This window comes from Dendrobates tinctorius, unplaced genomic scaffold (assembly GCF_039654945.1).
Source record: "Dendrobates tinctorius isolate UK_male_01 unplaced genomic scaffold, ASM3965494v1 ptg000130l, whole genome shotgun sequence".
In the NCBI taxonomy this organism is placed as follows: domain Eukaryota; kingdom Metazoa; phylum Chordata; class Amphibia; order Anura; family Dendrobatidae; genus Dendrobates; species Dendrobates tinctorius.
The window spans coordinates 437,872-461,044 of NW_027361798.1; the positions used below are offsets into that span (position 1 = coordinate 437,872).

Below are 23,173 nucleotides of genomic sequence, written 5' to 3' on the forward strand. Positions count from 1 at the left end.
ACACAGTGTCCTAAAGTGAACATACCTAATGGTGTGTGGAATCCCCCGGGCGTTCCTCTGCCCCGACGCGCGTTTCGCTACCGCTTCTTCGGGAGGCGCCTTTTTTTTGGGTATCCAACTGTGTGAACAATGTCAGACATCCATATTTCTTTTTAATGAAGAAGAAACTTGCTATGGCTGGGAAGAATTTCAAATTAATCCCTTCTCTAGGTTATCTTTAACCCCTTTCTGACGTCAGGCTTAATAGTACGCCGACGTCGGACTCCCTTCCTTTGATTTGGGCTCCGGAGGTGAGCCCACATCTTTTCTGGGACATGTCAGCTGTTTTGAACAGCTGACTTGTGCCTAGAATAGCCACAGGTGGAATCGCGATCCACCCGCGGCTATTAACCCATTAAATGCCGCTGTCGAATGCTGACAGCGGCATTTAACTCACGCTTCCGGTCGTCAGGCCAGAAACCCGCCCACTGGTGACCCCTGTCACGTGATCGCGGGTCACCGGTTCGTTGGCATGACAATGAAAGGTCTCCTGGAGACCTCTATGGTTGTCAGTGCCGGCCTGCTGTGAGTGCCACCCATTGGTCGGCGCTCATATCAAGTAAGTCTGCAATATAGAGGCGATCTGATCATCCCCTGTATGTAGCAGAGGCGATCGGGTTGTGGCAGCTTCTAGTCTCCCATGGAGACTATTGAAGTATGCCAAAAGTGAAAAAAAAAATATTTTTAAAAAATTAAAAAAAAATAAAAGTTCAAATCACCCCCCTTTCGTCCCATTCAAAATAAAACAATTAAAAAAAATCAAACACATAATTGGTATGGCCCCATTCATAATCGCCCCATCTATCAATAAAAAAAGAATTAACCTGGTCGCTAAACGGCGTAGCGAGAAAAAAGTCAAAACGCCAGAGTTACTTTTTTTGGTCGCCGTGACATTGCATTAAAATGCAATAACAGGTGATCAAAAGATTAGATCTGCACCAAAATGGTATCATTAAAATTGTCAGCTCGGCACGCAAAAAATAAACTCTCACCCAACCAGAGATCACAAAAAATGGAGACGCTACAGGTCTCAGAAAATGGCGCAAATTTTTTTAAACAAAGTTTGGAATTTTTTTTCGCCACTTAGATAAAAAAGAAGTTGGTGTCTATGAACTTGTAATAATCTGGAGAATCATAATGGCAGGTCAGTGAACCTAGTATAAAAAGCCAAACAAAAAATAAATGTGGTATTGCACTTTTTTTTGCAATTTCACCGCACTTTTTTTTCCCCCATTTCTAGTACACGACATAGTAAAACCAATGCTGTCATTCAAAAGTACAACTCGTCCCCCCAAAAAACAAGCCCTCACATGGCCATATTGACAGAAAAATAATAAAGTTATGGCTCTGGGAAGAAGGGGTGTGAAAAACTAAAACACAAAACTGAAAAAAGCTCCGGTCATGAAGGGGTTGTAGCAGAGTGTATCTTTTGAGAATCCACCTCTACACAGGAGAACTTCACTGAGCAAGTTATCTTGAGTAAACAGCATTTACTTCTTATGGGTAAACATGAGATAAGAATTTAGAAGCACACAGCCCCTGCTGCTGTTGTAATACATTCAAAAGCGAAAGTAAAACTAACAATAACACGAGAGCTTCCTTCCCCACAATACAGCAAACATTTAACTTCACACTATTGCCATCTGCTGTCAGGCTAGTGTAAAGTCTTCCTTTATATAAACAATAAGTTCATTTTTGTTGCATATGCCAACACCCTTTCTCAACAGTAAGTACTTATTCAGTCAAAACCCAACTTTTTTATTAGTCTCTGGTGTTTATCAGCATTCAATGCCTTTGTGAAGATGTCTGCTGCCATTTCTTCAGTAGGACAATACTCTAACTTCAAGACTCCTTGTTCCTGATGATCTCTCAAGAATTGATACTTCACATCAATATGTGTTGTGATTGGGTCACCGAGGAAAACAAGACCAAGCTGTCACAGAAAACCAGAGAGGTTGGTAACTACGCGGATTGCAGACCCCTGATCCTAACCACACAACTAACAGTAGCTGTGGAGTGTACCTACGATGATTCTAGATGCCTCGTCACAGCCGGAAGACTAAATATGCCTAAAGCAAGAAAAGGGGAAATCTAAACTGCCCAGAGCAGACCCCAAAGGAATAGACAGCCCCCACACATGTATTGACGGTGAGACAAGATGAAAGCACAAACAGGTAGGAAAATAGGCTGAGCAAACGATGGGGCCCATACTAACTAAAAAGGACAGGAAAGGAAAGATACTGTCTGCAATCACGCCAAAAAACCCTGCAAAAATGTCCAACACTTCTGATAGCAAAAAAAACTCTGAAGTCACTAGACTTCTCCCACTATATCAGCACTCTGGCATATTTTGAGAACAGAACAAAAAGAGGCCAATCTAATAAGGGACAAAAGGTAAACTGGCACATACAGTGACATAAGAATGGTAATTCAGCACAGCCCCAGCCGGGGCTGGCTGACCACACAAAAAACTGAATAGACCAAACCAAAACAAATGTGAACATTAGCAGAGAACACTTAGCTTGAGAAGGCAGGAACTGAGCTGGAAATTAAGACCTCAGGAGGCAGGAAAAAATCACCAGCATGGGAATAGGGAGTCGGCTGTCTTAAATCCAGTCTGAGACTCCAGATGTCCAATCCTCATCCTCATTATCAGGTGGCAGGTCTCTGTTAATTAGATCAGCTTCATTACCTCCTGCCACCACCAGAGGGAGCCCGGAAAGAGAACTCACAACTCCTCTGTCAGCACAACCAGCTCCCTCACAGAAACCAGAGGCAGACCAGAAAATGAGTTCACATCAAATATGCTTGGTTCTTGGATTGACTCTTTCCATCTGAGCAAGAACAAGACATCCTTGATTGTCCTCTTTCAATTTTGTCGGTTCCAACTGTGGTTGTCCTAAGTCTGTCAACAATTGTCTTAAACACAGAACTTCTTGACTTGCATGTGCTGCGGCAACATACTCTGCTTCTGTTGAAGACAGTGTCACAATTGACTGTTTCTTATTTGTAAAACTTATTGGTCCACCTGAGAGGAAAAAAATATGTCCACTGGTAGATCTTCTGTCAGTTGGATCTCCAGCCCAATCTGCATCAATGTATCCTGTTAAAATGCAATTATCACTTGGGGTAGTTTGAGCTTAATGTTGCTGGTTCTTTTCAAATAATGCATTACTCTCTTTACAGCATGCCAGTCAGCTTTATTTGGTTTTGACACCTTTCTACTCAGGATTCCTACTGCTGCTGCGATGTCTGGCCTTGTAACAGTCACTAGATACAGTAGCTTTCCTATTGCTGTTCTGTACTCTTCATTATTTGGTAGCATATTTTTTCACTATTCATCTCTTTAAGATAGTTTCCATTCTAGACTTTACTGTTTTTGCATCCTTCAATCCAATTTTTTCTGTTGTCTTGAATCATGTGATTTTGATTCAGTAGGAAACTTCCATCTTCTTCTCTTTCTTTCTGTATTCCTAGGTACTGTTTCACATTTCCCAAGTCTTTGATTTTGAAATGTCGCTTCAGGATTTTTAGAATGTTTTCTTTATCCCTTTCTTGTTTAGAACAAATCAAAATGTCATCTACATATATGAGTACATAAATCCATCTATTCATCAGCCTTTTTGTGTACAAGCATGGATCAGCTTTGCTTCTTTGAAAATTTTCATTTGTAAGCACTTCTGTGATTTTGTCATTCCACTCTTTAGCTGCTTGCTTTAAACCATATATGCTTTTCTGTAGTTTGCAAACTTTGTTTGGGATTCTTTCGTCTTTGAATCCTGGAGGTTGTTCCATGTAATTGTCTTCTGTCAAATCTCCATTCAAAAATGCTGTCTTTACATCCAGATGTATCAGTTCCATCTGTTTCATTGCTGCAACTGTGAGTAAAGTTCTTATTGTAGTATGTTTGACAACTGGGGCAAATGTCTCATCATAGTCTTCTCCATATTTTTGAGAATACCCTTTAGCTACGAGTCTTGCTAGGTATCTTTCAGGTGTGCCATCTGTTTGGTATTTTACTTTAAAAATCCATTTACATCCTATGGCTTTTCTTCCTTCTGGTAAATCTGTCAGTGTCCATGTATTTGAGTCATGCATGGATTTCATTTCTATTTCTGTTTCTTCTATCCATTTATTAGCTTCTTCTTGAATGAGTTTAGATTTGTCTTCCCAAGAGGTAGGAAAATTTTACTTGTGCTTGTCTTGTATGAGAGACGTTTTGGTGGTTTACCTTTGTTTTCTCTCATTGAACGTCTTGGCTCTGTGTCTGTTTGTAGTTTTGTTTCTTCATTTTCAGTATTCTGTTCTTCATCAATTTCAACTACTTTCTCATCAGATACCTCTTCAGTTATGTCACTGCTGTTTTTCTCATTTTTTGTTTCAATTGAAATTATAGTGTCTTCATTTAGCTCCTCAATGTATGTCACACTGTTACTCACCGTGACTCTGTCTGTTTTGGGATCTAGGATTCTGTATCCCTTGCAATTTTCACTATATCCAACAAATATTCCCTCCATGGATCTGTTTTGAAGTTTGGAACGTTTTTCTGTTAGAATGAATACAAAAACTTTAATCCAAAAACTTTTAAATGATTGACACTTGGTTTCATGCCTTGCCACAGTTCATGTGGAGTTTTCTTCAGTTTTCTGGAAAAAAGTCTATTCTGTAGATATGTAGCTGTCAGTGCTGCCTCACCCCAATATTTCTCTGGTAGTTTGGAATCTGTCAGCATACATCTCATCATTTCTGCCAGAGTTCTGTTTTTCCTTTCTGCTACTCCATTTTGTTCAGGTGTGTATGGAACAGTTTTCTGGTGTTCTATACCATTCTATCTTAAGTAGTTTTCTATTTTGTGACCTGTAAATTCACCTCCATTATCACTTCTGATGACAATTGGCTTCCTTTGAAATTTGTTACTCGACCTTGTTACATATTCTACAAGTTTATCAAAAACTTCACTTTTGTTCTTAATTAAGTATGTGACTGTGTATCTTGAGTAGTCATCTATGAAAGTCACCATGTATCTATTTCCTCCTGATGTAGTCACTTTCATGGGTCCACATACGTCAGTATGCACCAAATCAAGTGGTCTTTTGCTTTTCATCTCACTTTCTGTTAGGCATCAGGTTTCTGCGTCTGCTCTGCAGGAATCCAGAGCCTCACATTCTGCGGTCTCCTGCTGTCTTTCTACTGCAGAGGAGATTGCTTTGCAGCTGACCGTTCCAGAGACTAAGTCCCTCTGTGCTCCTACTGGGCATGCTCACGAAACGATCTCCCATTGGAGATCGGGAGTCATGTGCCCAGGTCCTGTTCCAGATCTCATTGATCCATCTCGGAGATCTGGAAGGTCCCGCACGGCTATAAAAAGCGCGCATGGCAGCTCCGCCATGCGCTAGTATAGACTATACTTGCTATGTGTGAATGGTGACGGATGCATGATTCTGGTGACTGACTCATTTGAAACCCCTTCCCTCTGATAATACGCATGTGGATAGGGAATTCGTTTTGCAGTCAGCGCCAGTCAGTGGCAAGCCTTAAGCCACTGTGCTCACCTCACTGCTACGCTAGCGTCTGACATCGCGCTTGCTTTCTGCTTTGTCGTCGAATGGCAGTGTCCTACGCCGCGCTGCAGTTGCAGCCCTCCTTGGCGTCCGCAGAAGCGACGCCGCACACAAGGTAGGTCTAGAGGGATGCAGCTCCTCTGTCTTGGGTCCTGCTCCTGTGACCAGATACCGTGTGTGCATCTACCTGAAGCCTGTGTCACTAACAGGTTCAGCGTTTTGTATGTTTTTTGTTGCAGCACCTCTGTGTGTGAACAGAGGCCGCTCTGCGCACTCCGGGTGAAGTTTAACCCGTGTACATCATACCGCCATATTGCTTGTCTGCCACCACTTAGCAGCAGTTATACCACCTACTGCACGGTGGACCCCGAGCGGCGAACGCACTTTATTATTATTTTATTTAGAGCGTTCCGCCATTCCTAACACTTTCTTTTTGAATAGATATTCTTCTGGCTTTAGATTTTATACAACATTCACATCTTACGGTAATTGAGCAATCTGATATCTTTAGATCTTTTGTCAATTCATTTCTTTGTAGTTCCCTTTTACTGTCAGGGTGTCTGTGTCCTAGACGTCTATGCCACACATGAATACAGTTCCTTTGGTGTGTCAAGATGATATAATTGTTCATCTGCCTTGACATTGGTTATCACCTTGTTTCCTGCTAGAATTGCACACTCATTGTCTTTGAATTTTACAGTGACTCCATTGGCTGTTAAACGCTTCACAGATAACAATCCGCCTTTCAATTTTGGAACATACAGCACATTCTGTACAAGTATCTTTGAATCTTGTCCAAACTTATTTGAACAGTTTAGCATACCTTGTCCGATACCATCTGCGGTTATTTTGCTTCCATCTGCAAGATAACTGGCTTCTTTCTTATCTAAATCAAGATCAGTGAAGAAATTCTTGTCACTTGTCATATGACTCGTTGCTCCTGAATCAATAAACCAACCAAGTGATGATTTCTTGTCTGTTACTTTAAATGTGCCATTGCATTTATTCTCACATGAATCGGAAATTGTGTTTTTCACTTTCTGTGTATGCTCTCTATGTTGTAATTTTTGTTGTTCTGCTTTCCATATGGTACAGTCTTTCTTTAAATGACCTTTTTTCTTACATCTGAAACATTCTCTTCTCTCTTTATTATACTTTTTTAAAATTCTGTAACTTTAAGAGCGTTTCCATTGTCCTTTTCAGTAGAAGAATCATTTGTCTGTTCTTTTCTTCTCTGATATTCATCTATTAGTCTGGTTTTCACAAAATCTAATGTGATGTATTTTTCTGGTCATGTCTCTAGGGCATTTATCAAGGCTGTATATGAATCTGGTAAACTGCACAATAATATTGCTGCTACATGACTTAATGTCTTCACCAATAGACCTTAGCTGTGATTACTTCCATCATTGATAATATGTGCTTCTGCATTTCATCATTTGCACTCAATCTCATACTGTAAAGCTTTCTTAATGGAAATAATTTGTGATTTAAACTGAGTCTTTCATATAGCTTTTTCAATGTCTCCCACATTCCTTTCGCTGTATCCTCATGTCTGATTATCTTCATCAGGTCTATCTGTAGTAATTACTTCCCATAAATCATCTTTAGATAACAACATCTCTACTTTGAATTTCCATAACTGATAATTTTCACTGTTCAGCTTAGCTACTGTGAGTTTCAGCTCAGTGCTGCAAATCATTTTTATATAATCTTACTTGTTTTATGAAGATATTCTTCTTTCTTCTTTGGAGTTCCTATATATCCTGTGTGTGGTGATTCTCTGTAATTATCTCCAGTGTGCGGTCATCCAGTTCCTGGGTCATAAATTCCTTTGTCCCTCTGTATCTGGATTTTTTCTTTTCAGCCTCCGTTCACTGGGTTTTATCTCCTTCTGTTAACAGAGCTTATCTGCTTCTCTGTGTCTGAGGTTATTGCTTGTAATTATCTTCTGGGATTCTGTGTTCTGGGACTATCTCCTGGGTGTGTCTATCCTGGGTGCCTGGGATTCTGTGTCCTGTTCTGGGCCCATAACCTGTAGCAGAGTGTATCTTTTGAGAATCCACCGGTACACAGGAGAACTTCACTGAGCAAGTTATCTTGCGTAAACAGCATTTATTTCTTATGGATAAACATGAGATAAGAATTTAGAAGCACACAGTCCGTGCTGCTGGTGTAATACATTCAAAAGCGAAAGTAAAACTAAAAATAACAAGAGAGCTTCCCTCCCCAAAATACAGTAAACATTTAACTTCACACTATCGCCATCTGCTGTCAGGCTAGTGTAAAGTCCTCCTTTATGTAAACAATAAGTCCATTTCTGTAGCATATGCCAACAAGGGTTACAGTAGGCAGACATTGCCTCTCTCTCTGGGACAGACAGAGGATAAATCCTCCCTCTGTGTGGTTTTGTTCCTGAAAGAATGGGAATGGCACAGTCATACATCTGATGAGGACAATAATTTTAACAGGAAGCAGGCACATTGGATACAGCATATGCAGAACAGAGTTTCAGAGGAGGTGCTGGGGTACAGGTTTGAGGCAATTATGAAAACAAGATTGACTCCAGTGGGTAATCTGGTCAGTTGACCAATCACAAACCAGAGCATGAAGGTGTAGCCATGGAAGTCTCAAAAGCACTAGTGCAGCAGAAAATGGCAAAATTAAAAAATAAATGTCCTCATCGTGTAGTGCAAATGGTTACAACTACTAGGAATCGCAGAGCCATTTGTAGAGATTAGCTTTACGTCGGGATCACACTTGCGAGAAACTCGCATGAGTCTCGCGTCTCAATACCTGGCACTGCTGCCTGCACTCGGGACCGGATTGTGTGGTTGCATGTATTTCTATGCAGCTGAGCGCTCTGGTCTGAGTGCCGGCGGCAGTGCCGGCTATTGAGACGCGAGAGTCATGCGAGTTTCTCGCACGTGTGACCCCGGCCTTAGAGGCATTCTCAAGGAAACAAAAGTAGTTTTCAGCCTTTTGGCTAAAGAGAAGTCCAAAAACTACTCTTCTACTCCAGAATCAATGAATGCTTGTCCTGTGAACACAGAGGGTCCAAATGAAATAGATATAAACACAAGTAATTTATCTTTATTTGAAGGTAGAGTTACTGCCAGGTTACCTCTTTCCTCGCCCGCTGGTTGGAGTTTCCCTATTGGGTTTAAGTTTGGAGCAATTTGTGTAGAAGAGAGCCTGTTCACGAGAATAGAGTCCTTGTGAGACTTGACAGGATTTTTTTGACCAGTGATAACGTCTTCTGACCTACTTATTTAAGTTCCAGTGCAGTTGGTCTGCGAGGTGATTTTGAAGATGCTCTTGGAGGTGAGACATGAGAATCCAGAGTTTTTTCCCCAGGTTAGTTCCTTAAATGCAAGTCCACACAAGTAGCAAGGGAAATGAAATCATCATGCAAAATCATCATGCAAAGAAGGAAAATTTTAACCTGCAAGTCTATCTTTGACACAACTGGACTGGCCAGAGTAGAAGACAGCTGGGACTGTTATGATGAGTCACCGAAGGAGGAAAAAACAAAATACCAGCTAAGTCCAGAAAAACCAGAGAGGTTGGCAGCTATCGGATTGCAGACCCCTGAACCTATCCACAACAACTAGCAGTAGCCGTAGGGGGTTCCTACGGTGCCCTAGACCCCTCGATCACAGCTGGAGAACTATATAGCCTAAAGACAGAAAGGGGAAAAACTAAACTGCCCCAGAGCAGACCCCAAAGCAATAGGCAGCCCCCAACATATAATGACGGTGAAGCAAGATGAAAACACTAACACAGATAGAAAGATAGGTTGAGCAAATGATGGGGCCCAAGCTAACTACACAGGACAGGATAGGAAAGCTGCTGTCTGCCATCCACAAAAACCCTATCAAAATGAGCCAACCGACTGATAGGAAAAACAGGCCCTGAAGTCGCTAGGCTTCAAAAAGACTATATCAGCACTCAGGTATATTCTGAAGACAGAGCAAAATATCAACAGATCAGAGACAAAAATGGAATTCAGCTCACCCCCGGCCGGGGATGGCAGAACTCCCAAAAAACAAGGCAAAACAAGAACAAAACTGAAGAGTACAAAGCAGCGCAGAAAAACTTAGCTTTGAGATGCAGGAATCATTCTGGTCTCCAAGAATCCAGCAGGAAAATCACCAGCCAGGAAGAAGGGCGTCGGCAGCCTTATATGCAGTCCTCAATTCCAGCCACCCAGTCATCATCTAGCTGCCCAGGTGTTTGGTAATCAGTCTCACTACCTTCCTTCACTAGAGGAGGGAGTTCATCAGACCTCAATGGTGAAGGGAAAAATTAACTCACAACATGGGACATTGTTCCTGGCAAGTCAGCAGACAGGGTACTGAACTGGATGGCATAATGTCCCACTGACTTACTCCCTTCTTTTAGTCATAGAATGGGTTCAGCAGCTGAGTGAACAAGACCTGGTTCATCAAACACTCATTGGAATACAATCAGGATGGATGGTAGAGTATGCATCACAGGGTCATCCCATTACCACAATGGCGCAGCCCACACCAAGACATCCCTGGACAATAAAAGAAAAAAATGTACTACTTTGGACTGGTCAGAAAAAAACTTCTGAAGAATACAACTCAATGTAGGGTGCATTGGTCCACAAAACCCCGTTAGGCCTTTGGATTGCCTTTGAATTTGCCAGGAATGGGCAAATGTGGAGATGTTTCCCAAGCTGAGTGTTGTAGGTGAGTATTGGCCTTTGGCAGGTATGGAGGAGCGGTTGGTGAAACTGTAGGAGTTTGAGGTACAGCATCCATGCAAGCTGAGAGGTTTTGCACAGCTTGGACATGTTGATGTTGGCTTTTCAGCAAGTTGCACCTTCAGTCCTGGTACATCATCCGTATCCCACGGCAAGAGTTATGTGGCTGCTGCAGCTTTGGTACCCATCGACTTGGGATTCTGTTAAGCTCACCTTGTGAGGTGGATTCTCTAAGCCTCTGGTCCGGGTAGGAACACGGACCCTTGGCGATGATGCAGCAGCAGGAAGGCATGTAGGCAGTGAGGATTTGGCACAGGCAGCAATCTCAGAAGCAGCAGGACAGATGAAATGGGACAGGGAATAAATGATTAATCTTTCACCGTAAGTGGGATTCTGTATTTTGTCAAGCAGCGCATGGAAGTCCATAAATTATTTCCTTAAGAATTGATGACATGGAACATAGCAGACATGCATTCAAGCACAAAAGCACAGATGGCGGAGCAAACCAAACATAGGACTAGAGCAGCGGTGAGCAATTAATTTTCCCGAGAGGCCACATGAGAGACCGTGACTGTTGTGGAGAGCCGATCCAATAGGCTGAAATTAATTCTACTCAATATTAATATCAATATTTTAAATAATAATATTATTATCAATAATTATTATATCACTTAATATTGAGCAGAATTAAGTATGCTGACCTCCACCTATATATCGTATGAGCCCTGCACAGCCTCCCCATATACACTGCATGAGCCCCGCACAGCCTCCTCATATACAGCATGAGCCCCACACAGCCTCCCTATATACACTGCATGTGCCTCACACAGCCTCTCTATATACACTGCATGAACCCCACACAGCCTCCCCATATACACTACATGAGCCCCGCACAGCCTCCACATATACACTGCATGAGCCCCGCACAGCCTCCTCATATACAGCATGAGCCCCACACAGCCTCCCTATATACACTGCATGAGCCCCAAACAGCCTCCCTATATACACTGCATGCGCCCCACACATCCTCCCTATATACACTGCATGAACCCCACACTGCCTCCCCATATACACTACATGAGCCCCACCCAGCCTCCTATATACACTGCATGAGCCCCACACAGCCTCCCCATATACACTGCATGAGCCCCACACGACCTCCCTATATACACTGCATGAGCCCCACACAGCCTCCTATATACACTGCATGAACCCCACACAGCCTCCCCATATACACTACATGAGCCCCGCACAGCCTCCACATATACACTGCATGAGCCCCGCACAGCCTCCTCATTTACAGCATGAGCCCCACACAGCCTCCCCATATACACTGCATGAGCCCCAAACAGCCTCCCTATATACACTGCATGAGCCCCACACAGCCTCCCCATATACACTGCATGAGCCCCAAACAGCCTCCCTATATACACTGCATGCGCCCCACACAGCCTCCCTATATACACTGCATGAACCCCACCCAGCCTCCTATATACACTGCATGAGCCCCACCCAGCCTCCCTATATACACTGCATGAACCCCACCCAGCCTCCCTATATACACTGCATGAACCCCACCCAGCCTCCCCATATACACTACATGAGCCCCACCCAGCCTCCTATATACACTTCATGAGCCCCACACAGCCTCCCCATATACACTGCATGAGCCCCACACGACCTCCCTATATACACTGCATGAGCCCCACACAGCCTCCTATATACACTGCATGAACCCCACACAGCCTCCCCATGCACACTGCATGAGCCCCACACAGCCTCCCCATATACACTGCATGAGCCCCACACAACCTCCCTATATACACTGCATGAGCCCCACACAACCTCCCTATATACACTGCATGAGCCCCACACAACCTCCCTATATACACTGCATGAACCCCACACAACCTCCCTATATACAGCATGAGCCCCACACAGCCGCCCCATATATTGAATGAGGCTCCCATAGCCTCCCCATGTGAAGCATGTCACCCCCATATGCAGCACCATGTGCAGCATGTCACCCCCATATGCCTCACCATGTGCTGCATGTCACCGCTCACCACATATGCAGCACCATGTGCTGCATGTCACCCCAATATGCAGAAACCATGTGCATCGTATCACCCCCATAGCCTTCCTATTCCCACCTAAACATCCCATATACCTGAAAGAAAAAAAAAAAGAACACCACATACTCACCTCTGTCCCATTCCCAGGTGCTCTGCTTCTCTCTCTGCCTCTGGTGCGCTGACTCTCCGCAGTACACTGGTGACGCGATGATATGACGTCATCGCGTCAGCTGTTTCACACGCTGATTGGTGGAGTAAGTGGCCTGAGGCCCTTCTTCCATCAAAGAAATCAGCGCAAATGGAGACAGCGGGTGCGGTGCGGTACGTTGGTCCTCTGGTTTCTAGCCCCACAGCTGTCTCAGTCCGGCCAGAGGGCCGGATGTGGCCCGTGGGCCACACTTTGCCCAGGTCTGGGCTAGAGTCTAAATCCCAAGACAAACTTGTGTGCCTTAAATAGGCCTAGGGGAAAGACATCACTGATCCAAGCCAAGCATCTTGCAAAACCCAATGTGAAGGGCAGTGGAACAGGGGAAGGAAGCAGAGCCTGGGGTACCACGGACAAGTATGTAACATCTACACTATAAAAGCAGGGAATGCTTAAATATAGGTTATGTCTATATCAATCTCGTTACCTCCTTTATCTTCAGCAGATAATAGTCTACAAAATCCCGCGGTGACTCTGGATTAAGGGTCTCTTTGTGATGATCTATGTAATTGGTAAAAATCTTATTGAGAAAGAAATCTGTTTTGTAAACTTTCTGCTGTATGATTTCAAACTTCAGAAGAACCGGGAACATATTGCAGAGCTGTAAAGGATAGAACATAAGAATGAAGAGTCCAAGGATGCAAGAAGAAGACATAAAACACTGCAGAAGGGTTAAGTCATAGAGTGCAGTAAAGGTCTCATGTGGGGGCACAATTTATGGTCATTCTGGTATATAAAAACTGGGCTTCTATTTTCACAGAAGCTCAGATCGGTCCTTTGTGTTCCCGTGTTCGGAATTCTCGTCTATTACCTACAGTCATCTACAAGCGTAAAGAAGTTTTATGATAAGATTACATGACATAAACCCATGAGATAATGATGATATACAACCATGTGTAATGTAGATGATCTCTCTTTATCAGATTCAAACATCGCCAGAAGAAGTTTCTGCAGATTCTCATCTTGGTAATCAAAGTGCTCCCGAAAAAGCAAAGAACTGATGATGTTTACTGTAGCGTAGCCTAGGAGCATAATCGGGTTGAACAGTTTGCCTGTGGAAGAACGTAAGAACATCATGATATGTCCTGTAGCAGTTCCAATTCTAGCTTTTCTGCTTCCTGAGACAAAATTGAAATGGTGTGTCATGTATTGGAAGCGTTTAATTGTCCCCAGTTCGTCAAGGGATTTATTATAGCCCACTTCCCAGTTCCGGTTTGGAACTTGCAGCTCTCTGGCGCCCCCTTCCCCACAGGTCAGTCAAGGAACTACACCTAGGATAAGTAGTCGCCAGAAGGGCTGCCTTGCTGTGTACTAGCTATTGGGCATGCTGCAGTGAGGGAGATATGGCTATTCCCAGTCTCAGGCGGTAAATACACTTATAAATCTCCATCCATCACTGCCAGAGTCTCCCCAGAAGCTCAGAACACTTCGGTGCCACCAGCTCCTAGTTCTTATGATTATTATCGGGTCAAGAGACAACCCAATCAGTAGCGTTGATTTAGTTCGGAGGACGTGGCAATAAGTTATTAGAGCAAGGAAAACAAAACTAGTAAATATAGCTTTTACTCCAAAAAGAAACAGGCAGCATTTACAAAAATTATATAAAAGATGGTACAAGCCAGACAATTACAGTATGTACAGGCAATTACTAAATAAAGATGGATTAAAGATGAGCTTACTTGTTTCGGTTACTGGCACACCAGGTGGAGGTGGTTGGAGGGGGAGGGGAACCTTCCCAATTCATCAGGTCACAATGCAAAGCCTCTCATAGCTGGATTCCCGGGCAAAAGACACCCTCCTCATTGGGCTTCATAATCTTACTGAATGGGTGGAGCTATGTAATGTACTCCCCTTGTCCAACAGTTACTAAAACTCATAACCATCATAACTGGGGCTGCGAGGCTCGTAGAGTAGCAGCAGAACCATCATTTTTCTGAGTATGAAATTGGTATTCTTTTAAGTCTAAACATGAAGTGTATGTATGACCTGGTTAAGTAGAAATCCATTTCTCAGATTCTGCTGGTGCCAGAGTTTAAAAAACTCACTGGTGGGTGGTTCTACCAATGCACATGCCAAAAATGTATTTGTCCTACTTCCAGGCCTAATCTGCGTGATCATATACCAGTTTAAAGGAACAAAGAGATCTGAAGCCATGTGCTCCTACTTTTTACTTTCAGTTTCCCAGCTGTATGCAGGAGGGAGGGGTGAGAGGAATCACAAACACATTCCCAAGGGAGGGGGAAAAGAGGGAGATAGAATTACACACAGGCAGGTAGAGAAGGAGGGCTGCAGCTTGTGCAGGGGGGACTGTAAGGGGGATCATTGCTGCAGTATGTGGACTTTACACAAACCTAATGGGGGGAAGGGAAGTGTGTGTGTCCCAGTAAATGCAGTGGAAAGTTCTCGAAGTGTACTTAGGATATGAGCATATTCATATTATTGTGACACCTCCCCTTTTGGACTGCGCTACGGAGGCAGGACCTCTTGGTACTCCTCCATACACACCTCACCAGGCTCGCCCCGGGGGAACAACCCGTCTGCTTTGCCATGCTCGCTGCCCTTTTGTGCTTTACCATTTAAAGTCGTACTGTGGGAGGGCAAGGCTCCAGCATAGCAACCTTCTGTTAGTACCAGACACAGTGTGCAGCCAACTCAGGGGTTTGTGGTTGGTCACCACAATTAAGGTGCATCCGTACAGGTAGGGCTGCAAATGTTGCATGGCCCAAACCATGGCCAGGCACTCCTTCTCTGTGGTGGAATAGGCCACTTCCCTAGGCAGAAGCTTCCGGCTCTGGTACAACACGGGGTGCTATTGGTTCCCCGAGTTAACCTGGCTAAGCACAGCACCGAGGCCAAACTCGCTGGAGTCGGTCTGTACAAGGAACAGCCAACTGCTGTCGACTGCCCTTAGCATGGGAGAGTTACTCAGGGCTGTTTTCAAAGCGCGGAAGGCCACCTCAAAGCTGTCTGTCCAGTCGACTGTTTGGGGTAGCTTCTTCCTGGTGAGGTCCGTCAAGGGCTTTGCCAGGCTGCTATAGTCCTGTACAAAGCACGTATAGTACCCTGCAGTGCCCAGGAAGGACGTCACCTGTTTCTTGGTCCTGGGGGTGGGCCAGGATGCGACAGCGTCCACTTTTCCAGGCTGTGGCCTCATAAAACCCCTGCCTACCCGGTGCCCCAGGTAGTGGACCTCGCTCATGCTCATCTGGCACTTTCCCGACTTGATGGTCAGGTAAGCTGGGTGGATGCGCCCGTGCAACTCTGGAAATGCTGCAGATGTTCCTCCCAGTTGGAGCTGAAGACGGCAATATCATCCAGTTACACCACCGCGTACCTCTCCAGTCCTTAAAGCAGGTGGTTGACCATCCGCTGGAAAGGTGCAGGGGCATTCGTCATGCCAAAAGGCATGACGGTGGACTCGTACAGTCTGAAGGGGGTGATAAAGGCAGACTTCTCCTGTGGCTCAGGGCTCAGGGGAATCTGCCAATATCCCCAACTCAAATCCATAATGGATAGATATTGCGCGCCAGCTAACCGCTCAAGCAGCTCCTCGATGCGTGGCATTGGGTGCGCGTCAGAGGCAGTGATGGCGTAGAACAAGAAAAGGTCAAACCCAATGAAGGGAGTACCTCAATTGCATAAAAAATATATATACCACATATACATATAGTACAAAAATGAAAATTTTTATTATTCACCAAAAAGATATATATATATACAGAGACAGAGCAAACACACATGTAATATAAAACAATTAAAATTGCATCTGTATGCAAAGGAGACTCAAAACCAAATGCCACACCTCAGTATAAAGGTCATGATAAACCACACCAAGCTCCCATAGAAGGCGCTGAATAAATAAATACAACTGGCTTAAGGGATGTATACCTACAAATAAATGAACTTATATCACAGAAATTTATATATATATCTAATATATGCAAAGAGATTACATATATAAAGAAGTGATAAATGACACAATTTAACAGTAAGTATGCAATACCAAAAAAGGGTCCAACAGCATTTGTGAACAAAAAATGATTTAGAAAATTACTCACACATGCGCAGCGATAATGTTTTTGCTGTTTTGTGGTCTTTATTTATTTATTTTGGTAAGACTGTCATTGACGTCTGCGCCTGAATGCACACATCGCATAACGGCACTATGTGATGACATATGATTGAGCAATTGACGCATGCGCAACGATTTTATGATTTCTTATGTTTTCGCTGTTTAGCGGTCATTATCATCTTTATAAGATCCATGTGTGCATGAATTCCCATAAATATTTCTGTTTTTTACAAAATGGTTGCTTGATTTACTCCTATGGAGATGACGCAGGTGTAGTACGGATTACATAGTTTTTCTGGCTATTGGTTGTGTTAGGAACAGCGGAACGTACTAAATAAAATAAATAATAAAGTGTGTTTGCCGCTCGGGGTCCACCGTGCAGAAGGTGATATCACTGCTGCTAAGTAGTGACAGATGAGCAATATGGCGGTATAATGCGGACGCGTTATAAGTCACCCAGGTGCGCTAACCAATCTCTGTTTACTCACAGAGATGCCAGCAGAGGTAAACACAAAAGGATGAGACTGATATTGTCACAGGTCTCAGGTAACTGCACACACGGTATCTGGTAACAAGAGCGGGACCCAAAGCAGAGGAACTGCGTCCGTCTAGACCTACCGTGCGTGCGGCATCACTACTGTGGACGCCAAAGAGGGCTGCAACTGCAGGGCGGCGTAGGACACTGCTGCTAGTCGACATAGCAAGGAAGCAAGCGCAATGTCGGACGCTAGCACTGTGGATGATGTAGTAGTGGCTTGAGGCTTGCCACGCGCTGGCGCTGACTCTAAGCTAAGTCCCTGTACACATTCATAATATCAAAGGAAGGGGATCTTAATGAGTCATTCGCAGGTTCATACATCCATCATCATTCACACAGTAGCAACTAGAGACTATACTAGCGCATGGCGAAACGGCCATGCGCGCTTTTTTTGTTATAGCCGGAAGCTGTAGATAAACAGTAGGAGACCGCAGAATGTGAGGCTCTGGATTCCTGCAGAGCAGATGCAGAAACCCAACACCTAACATTACCCTCCCTTCTAGGGCCCCCTCCCCCCTGAGCCTTCCAATCCACCACCTTGTGCCCATCAGAGGCATAGGCTTCAGACTCGTCCGATGGCAAGTCTGATGTCCCGGCAGGTGACACAGATAACCGGGACACGTGGAAGGCACCAGAGGCGGCAAGATCGCCAGGTTTAAGAAGGGACATGTAGGAGACAACGGGAGCGGCAAAGCCGCCCGGAGCTGAAGTTGAAGTGGAACGTCGCGGTGTGTCAGCGGACGTCTCCACTCTCTGTTTAAGGAGGCTATTCCGAGCACAAGAGGCGCATGCCCGAATACATTTTTTAATGTCCCGAGCCCTGTGCGGCCACCAATAAAACCCTGCAAGGAGTTTTGTGGTCTGCATGTAGCCACAGTGACCACCCGCCCTTGACGTGTGTGCCCACGAGAGAACCTTCGGCCGAAGGCGAGGGGGGACAAAGGTCTTGCCCGGCGGCACAGAGTTTGGCCATTGCGGGGCCCCATTATCCTGGGGAACAGAGTGTTGACAGTGGTAACCGCAAGTGGAGCATAGTGCCGGACGCGCCTCGAGACTGGCACGAGACACCTCCATGGGCTCTGGGAGTGAACACTCTGGCTCGGGTGATTCCAGAGGTTCAAAGAGGTTGGGAGCCGGAGTAACCTTCCGTCTGGATTGCGCACACGCCAGTCCGCGCTCCGAGAAACAGAGATCAATGTGGGTGGAAATGGCAATCAGCTCCTCCAGACTTGCAGGAACCTCTCTGGTAGATAGAGCATCCTCAACATGCTCAGCTAAACCTCTCCAAAACACAGGGATGAGGGCTTTATCAGACCACTCCAGCTCGGAAGCCAGTGTCCGAAAACGAACGGCATACTGGCTGACCGAGAGGGATCCGATCCCTGAGTTAATGCAAGGAGCTGAAGAGAGGTGTCGTGCATGACCTGTGGTCCCAGGAAGACCTGCTTGATAGATGTTAAGAACTGAGCAGCGGTCCGAACCCCAGGGTCACCACGCTAACCATAGTGGCGTGACCCACTCCAACGCCCTGCCCGACAGAAGGGAAACAATAAACCCCACCTTAGCCCGTTCCGTAGGGAATCGCGCAGCCAGTAATTCCAGCTGGATAGAGCACTGGCTCACGAAACCCCTGCAGGAGGCACCATCGCCAGAAAATTTATTGGGCAGCGGGAGGCGGGAAACTGTCGGCACAGGGGAGGACGTGGACATACGTGAAACTGCCTCTGTGATTGCCTGTACAGCAGCTTCGGTAGACTTCACAGCTGAGATAGCACTCTCAAGAGTAGCCAACCGGCCCTCTAGCTGGCGAATGTACTGTAGGAGTTGCTGCTGATCTGCCATTACTAGCCAGACCCTGGCGCTAGTATAATGTTAGGAACGGCGGAACGCACTAAATAAAATAAATAATAAAGTGCGTTCGCCGCTCGGGGTCCACCGTGCAGAAGGTGATATCACTGCTGCTAAGTAGTGACAGACGAGCAATATGGTGGTATAATTGGCACGGGTTATAAGTCACCCAGGTGCGCTAAGCAATCTCTGTTTGCCCACAGAGATGCCAGCAGATGTAAACACAAAAGGCTGAGCCTGTTATTGTCACAGGTCTCAGCTAACTGCACACACAGTATCTGGTCACAGGAGCGGGACCCAAAGCAGAGTAACTGCGTCCGTCTAGACCTACCATGCGTGCGGCGTCGCTACTGCGGACGCCAAAGAGGGCTGCAACTGCAGCGCGGCATAGGACACTGCCGCTAGTCGACAAAGCAAGCGCAATGTCGGACGCTAGCACTGTGGATGATGAAGTAGTGGCTTGAGGCTTGCCACGCGCTGGCGCTGACTCTAAGCTAAGTCCCTGTACACATTCGTAATATCAAAGGAAGGGGATCTTAATGAGTCATTCCCAGGTTCATACAGTCATCATCATTCACACAGTAGCAACTAGAGACTATACTAGCGCATGGCGGAACGGCCATTTGCGCTTTTTATAGCCGGGACCTTCCGGAAGCTTCCAGATCTCCACGATGGACCAATGAGATCTGGAGCAGGACCTGGGCACATGACTCCCGATCTCCAATGGGAGATCGTCTCGTGAACATGCCCAGTAGGAGGATAGAGAGACTTAGTTTCTGGAGAGATTTCCTCTGCTGTAGATAAACAGTAGGAGACCGCAGAATGTGAGACTCTTGATTCCTGCAGAGCAGATGTAGAAACCCAACGCCTAACAGGTTGCTGCGCCCCTGTATATACTAGGCTAATGATGTGAATGTGCATGCTCTACCTGATAATGATAATGTATCTGAACGTACAGGAGTACTCAGCCACCTAACGCTGTGGGGTGATCTGGCTGATGAACCCCTAACAGGAGCAAGCGTGAGTGTTAAGGGAAATGGGGAGAGGCACAGGAACCATGAAGAAGGTGATGCCGTGCAACTGACCAGTGCCACAAAGCTAGGTGACCTGACCGAAGGTAACTGCCCCATATATAGCACTGCTCCTGAGGTGATGGGGAGGTAGTACCCAATGCTGAGCAGGCTAATGGGACTGTGGTAATCTCCGGGGTGACGGCCTATACAGCTGCTGTCACCCGCAGTCAGAGAGCCCAGAATGCTAATAACGCCCTGCCTTCTGGACCCTCCACAGTCAGAGGGATGACTGAACCAGAGATGGACCCAGAGCAGGTTCAAGAGGGTCCCCGTGAGGAAGGGACCTTAACGATTCTTCTGGCTGCCTCCAGCCAGGAGTCCCAGGCTGCTCTGCACTCAGATGCTAGCCTGGAGGCCTTGAGAAACCTCGCCGAGAAGCCCACCTCCGAGACTGATAAGGAAAGGGTATTCTGGGAACAAGGGAGGTTGTACCGGGAGACAGTTCCCAGTAAATCCCAACAGGAGTGGTTGAGAGAAAGACAGCTGGTCATACCCTACCCATTTAGGGGTGAGTTGTTACAGATTGCCCATGAGATTCCACTCACTGGACACTTGTGGATCAGCAAAACTAAGGCCCGGCTGTCTCAACACTTCTATTGGCCCAAATTGGGAACAGATGTAACAAACTATTGCCGCTCCTGTATCACATGTAAAAGAGTGGGGAAGTCAGGGCCTGCCCCCAAGGCTCCCCTGATCTCTTTGCCAGTGATCGAGGATCCTTTCCAGAGGATTGCTGTGGACATTGTGGGACCACTGGCCATACCCAGTAGCTCTGGAAAGCGTTACATCCTTACTGTGGTAGACTATGCTACCCGGTATCCGGAGGCAGTGGCTCTGTCCTCAACTAGGGCAGATAAGGTGGCGGATGCCCTGTTGGCGATCTTTTCCCGGGTGGGATTTCTCAGGGAGATGCTTACCGACCAGGAGACCCAATTTATGTCTTGCCTAATGGAGGCTCTCTGTAAGAAAATGCAGGTGAAGAGTCTGGTATCGAGTGAGTATCACCCCCAAACCAATGGTTTGTGTGAGCGCTTCAACAGTACCCTCAAACAGATGTTAAGCATGCTGGTTGAGACCCAGGGACTCTACTGGGAGAGGTACCTCCCCCTACTATTTGCTTACCGAGAGGTTCTGCAGGCCTTGACAGGGTCTTCCCCCTTTGAGATCCTGTATGGCAGGCGAGTCCGGGGACCCCTTGGGTTGGTAAGGGAATCCTGGGAAGAAGAGCCGAGCCCTTCAGAAGTGTCCATCGTGGAGTATGTCATGCGCTTCCGTGACAAGATACAGACCTTGATGCAGTTGGTACATGACAACATGGCGCAGGTCCAGGCTGACCAGAAGCACTGGTACGGCAAGAATGCCTGGGAACTGACCTACCAGGTGGGTCAGAAGGTGTGGTTGCTGGTCCCCGTACCAAAGGATAAGCTTCAGGTGGCCTGGAAAGGCCCCTACGTCGTACACCAACAGCTCAACAGAGTCACCTACGTGGTCACTCTTGACCACGCTCGGGGTAGGTTCATCAAGAACGTGGAGCCTGCACCCTACCAGTCTGCTACCTGCCCGAGGATAGGGAGGAAGACCCCCTCCTGAACATGCTGGCCCAAGCCAAGGCCAGTGGGTCTATCGAGGATGTGGAGGTAAGCGCCTTGCTATCCGAACCCCAGCGGTCACATCTGCGAGCCATGCTGGAACACTTCCGGGCCGTGTTTACCAAAAGACGTGGAAGGACAGAGATAGCAGTCCACAAAGTGGACATCGGGGATTATGCCCCCCTCCAGCTAAAACCCTATCGGATCTCTGACGAGGTGCAACAAGTTATGCGCCAGGAGATCGATGAGATGTTGCAGCTGGGGGTGATCCAACGGTCCAAGAGCGCATGGGCCTCACCTGTAGTCCTGGTGCCAAAGAAGGATCGAATCACCCAGTTCTGTGTGGACTACAGGGGGCTCAACGCCATCACTGCCTCTATATATACAAGATAAATGGAGGGCACCACTAAAAAAAAATATATATATATTTATATGTAAGAGCAAGCGGTCTTGACAGGGTATGCAAAAACACATGTAGTAGAACAAGAAAAGGTCAAACCCATAGAAGGGAGTACATCAATTGCATAAGAAATATATATACCACATATACGTATAGTACAAAAATTTAAATTTTTATTATTCACCAAAAAGATATATATATATATATATATATATATATATATATATATATACACACAGAGACAGCGCAAACACACATGTAATATGAAAACAATTAAAATTGCATCTGTATGCAAAGGAGACTCAAAACCAAATGCCACACCTCAGTATAAAGGTCATGGCAAACCACACCAGGCTCCCATAGAAGGCGCTGAATAAATAAATACAACTGGTTTAAGGGATGTATACCTACAAATAAATGAACATATACCACAGAAATTTATATATAGATCTAATATATGCAAAGAGATTACATATATAAAGAAGTGATAAATGACACAATTTAACAGTAAGTATGAAATACTAAAAAAGGGTCCAACAGCATTTGTGAACAAAAAATGATTTAGAAAATTACTCACACATGCGCAGCGATAATGTTTTTGCTGTTTTGTGGTCTTTATTTATTTATTTTGGTAAGACTGTCATTGACGTCTGCGCCAGAATGCACACATCGCATAACGGCACTATGTGATGACATATGATTGAGCAATTGACGCATGCGCAGCGATTTTATGATTTCTTATGTTTTCGCTGTTTAGTGGTCATTATCATCTTTATAAGATCCATGTGTGCATGAATTCCCATAAATATTTCTGTTTTTACAAAATGGTTGCTTGATTTACTCCTATGGAGATGATGCAGGTGTAGTAGGGATTACATCCCACACAGGAATAAAAGGAGCCCCTGTGTGGGATGAGATCCCACGCGTATCGCCACACAAGAGGTGGCTTCCTCAGGGAAAAATAGCATAGTGTGTTTAGTATCCTGAGACTATATAGTGCCGTTATGCGATGTGTGCATTCAGGCACAGACGTCAATGACA

General features: G+C 45.5%; 1 protein-coding gene across 2 annotated transcripts in view; it reads right to left on the bottom strand.

The window, feature by feature from the left end:
* The window catches only part of LOC141047907 (cytochrome P450 2C7-like), a 217,590-nt gene that overhangs the window by 105,114 nt on the left and 89,303 nt on the right, over window positions 1–23,173 (bottom strand). For both annotated transcript variants that reach the window (XM_073543226.1, XM_073543227.1), the window contains 2 exons: window positions 13,504–13,664; window positions 13,040–13,213 (listed from right to left, as the gene is read on the bottom strand). In XM_073543226.1, the coding sequence (XP_073399327.1) occupies window positions 13,040–13,213; window positions 13,504–13,664 (335 nt within the window). The remainder of the gene's footprint in view (window positions 1–13,039; window positions 13,214–13,503; window positions 13,665–23,173) is intronic.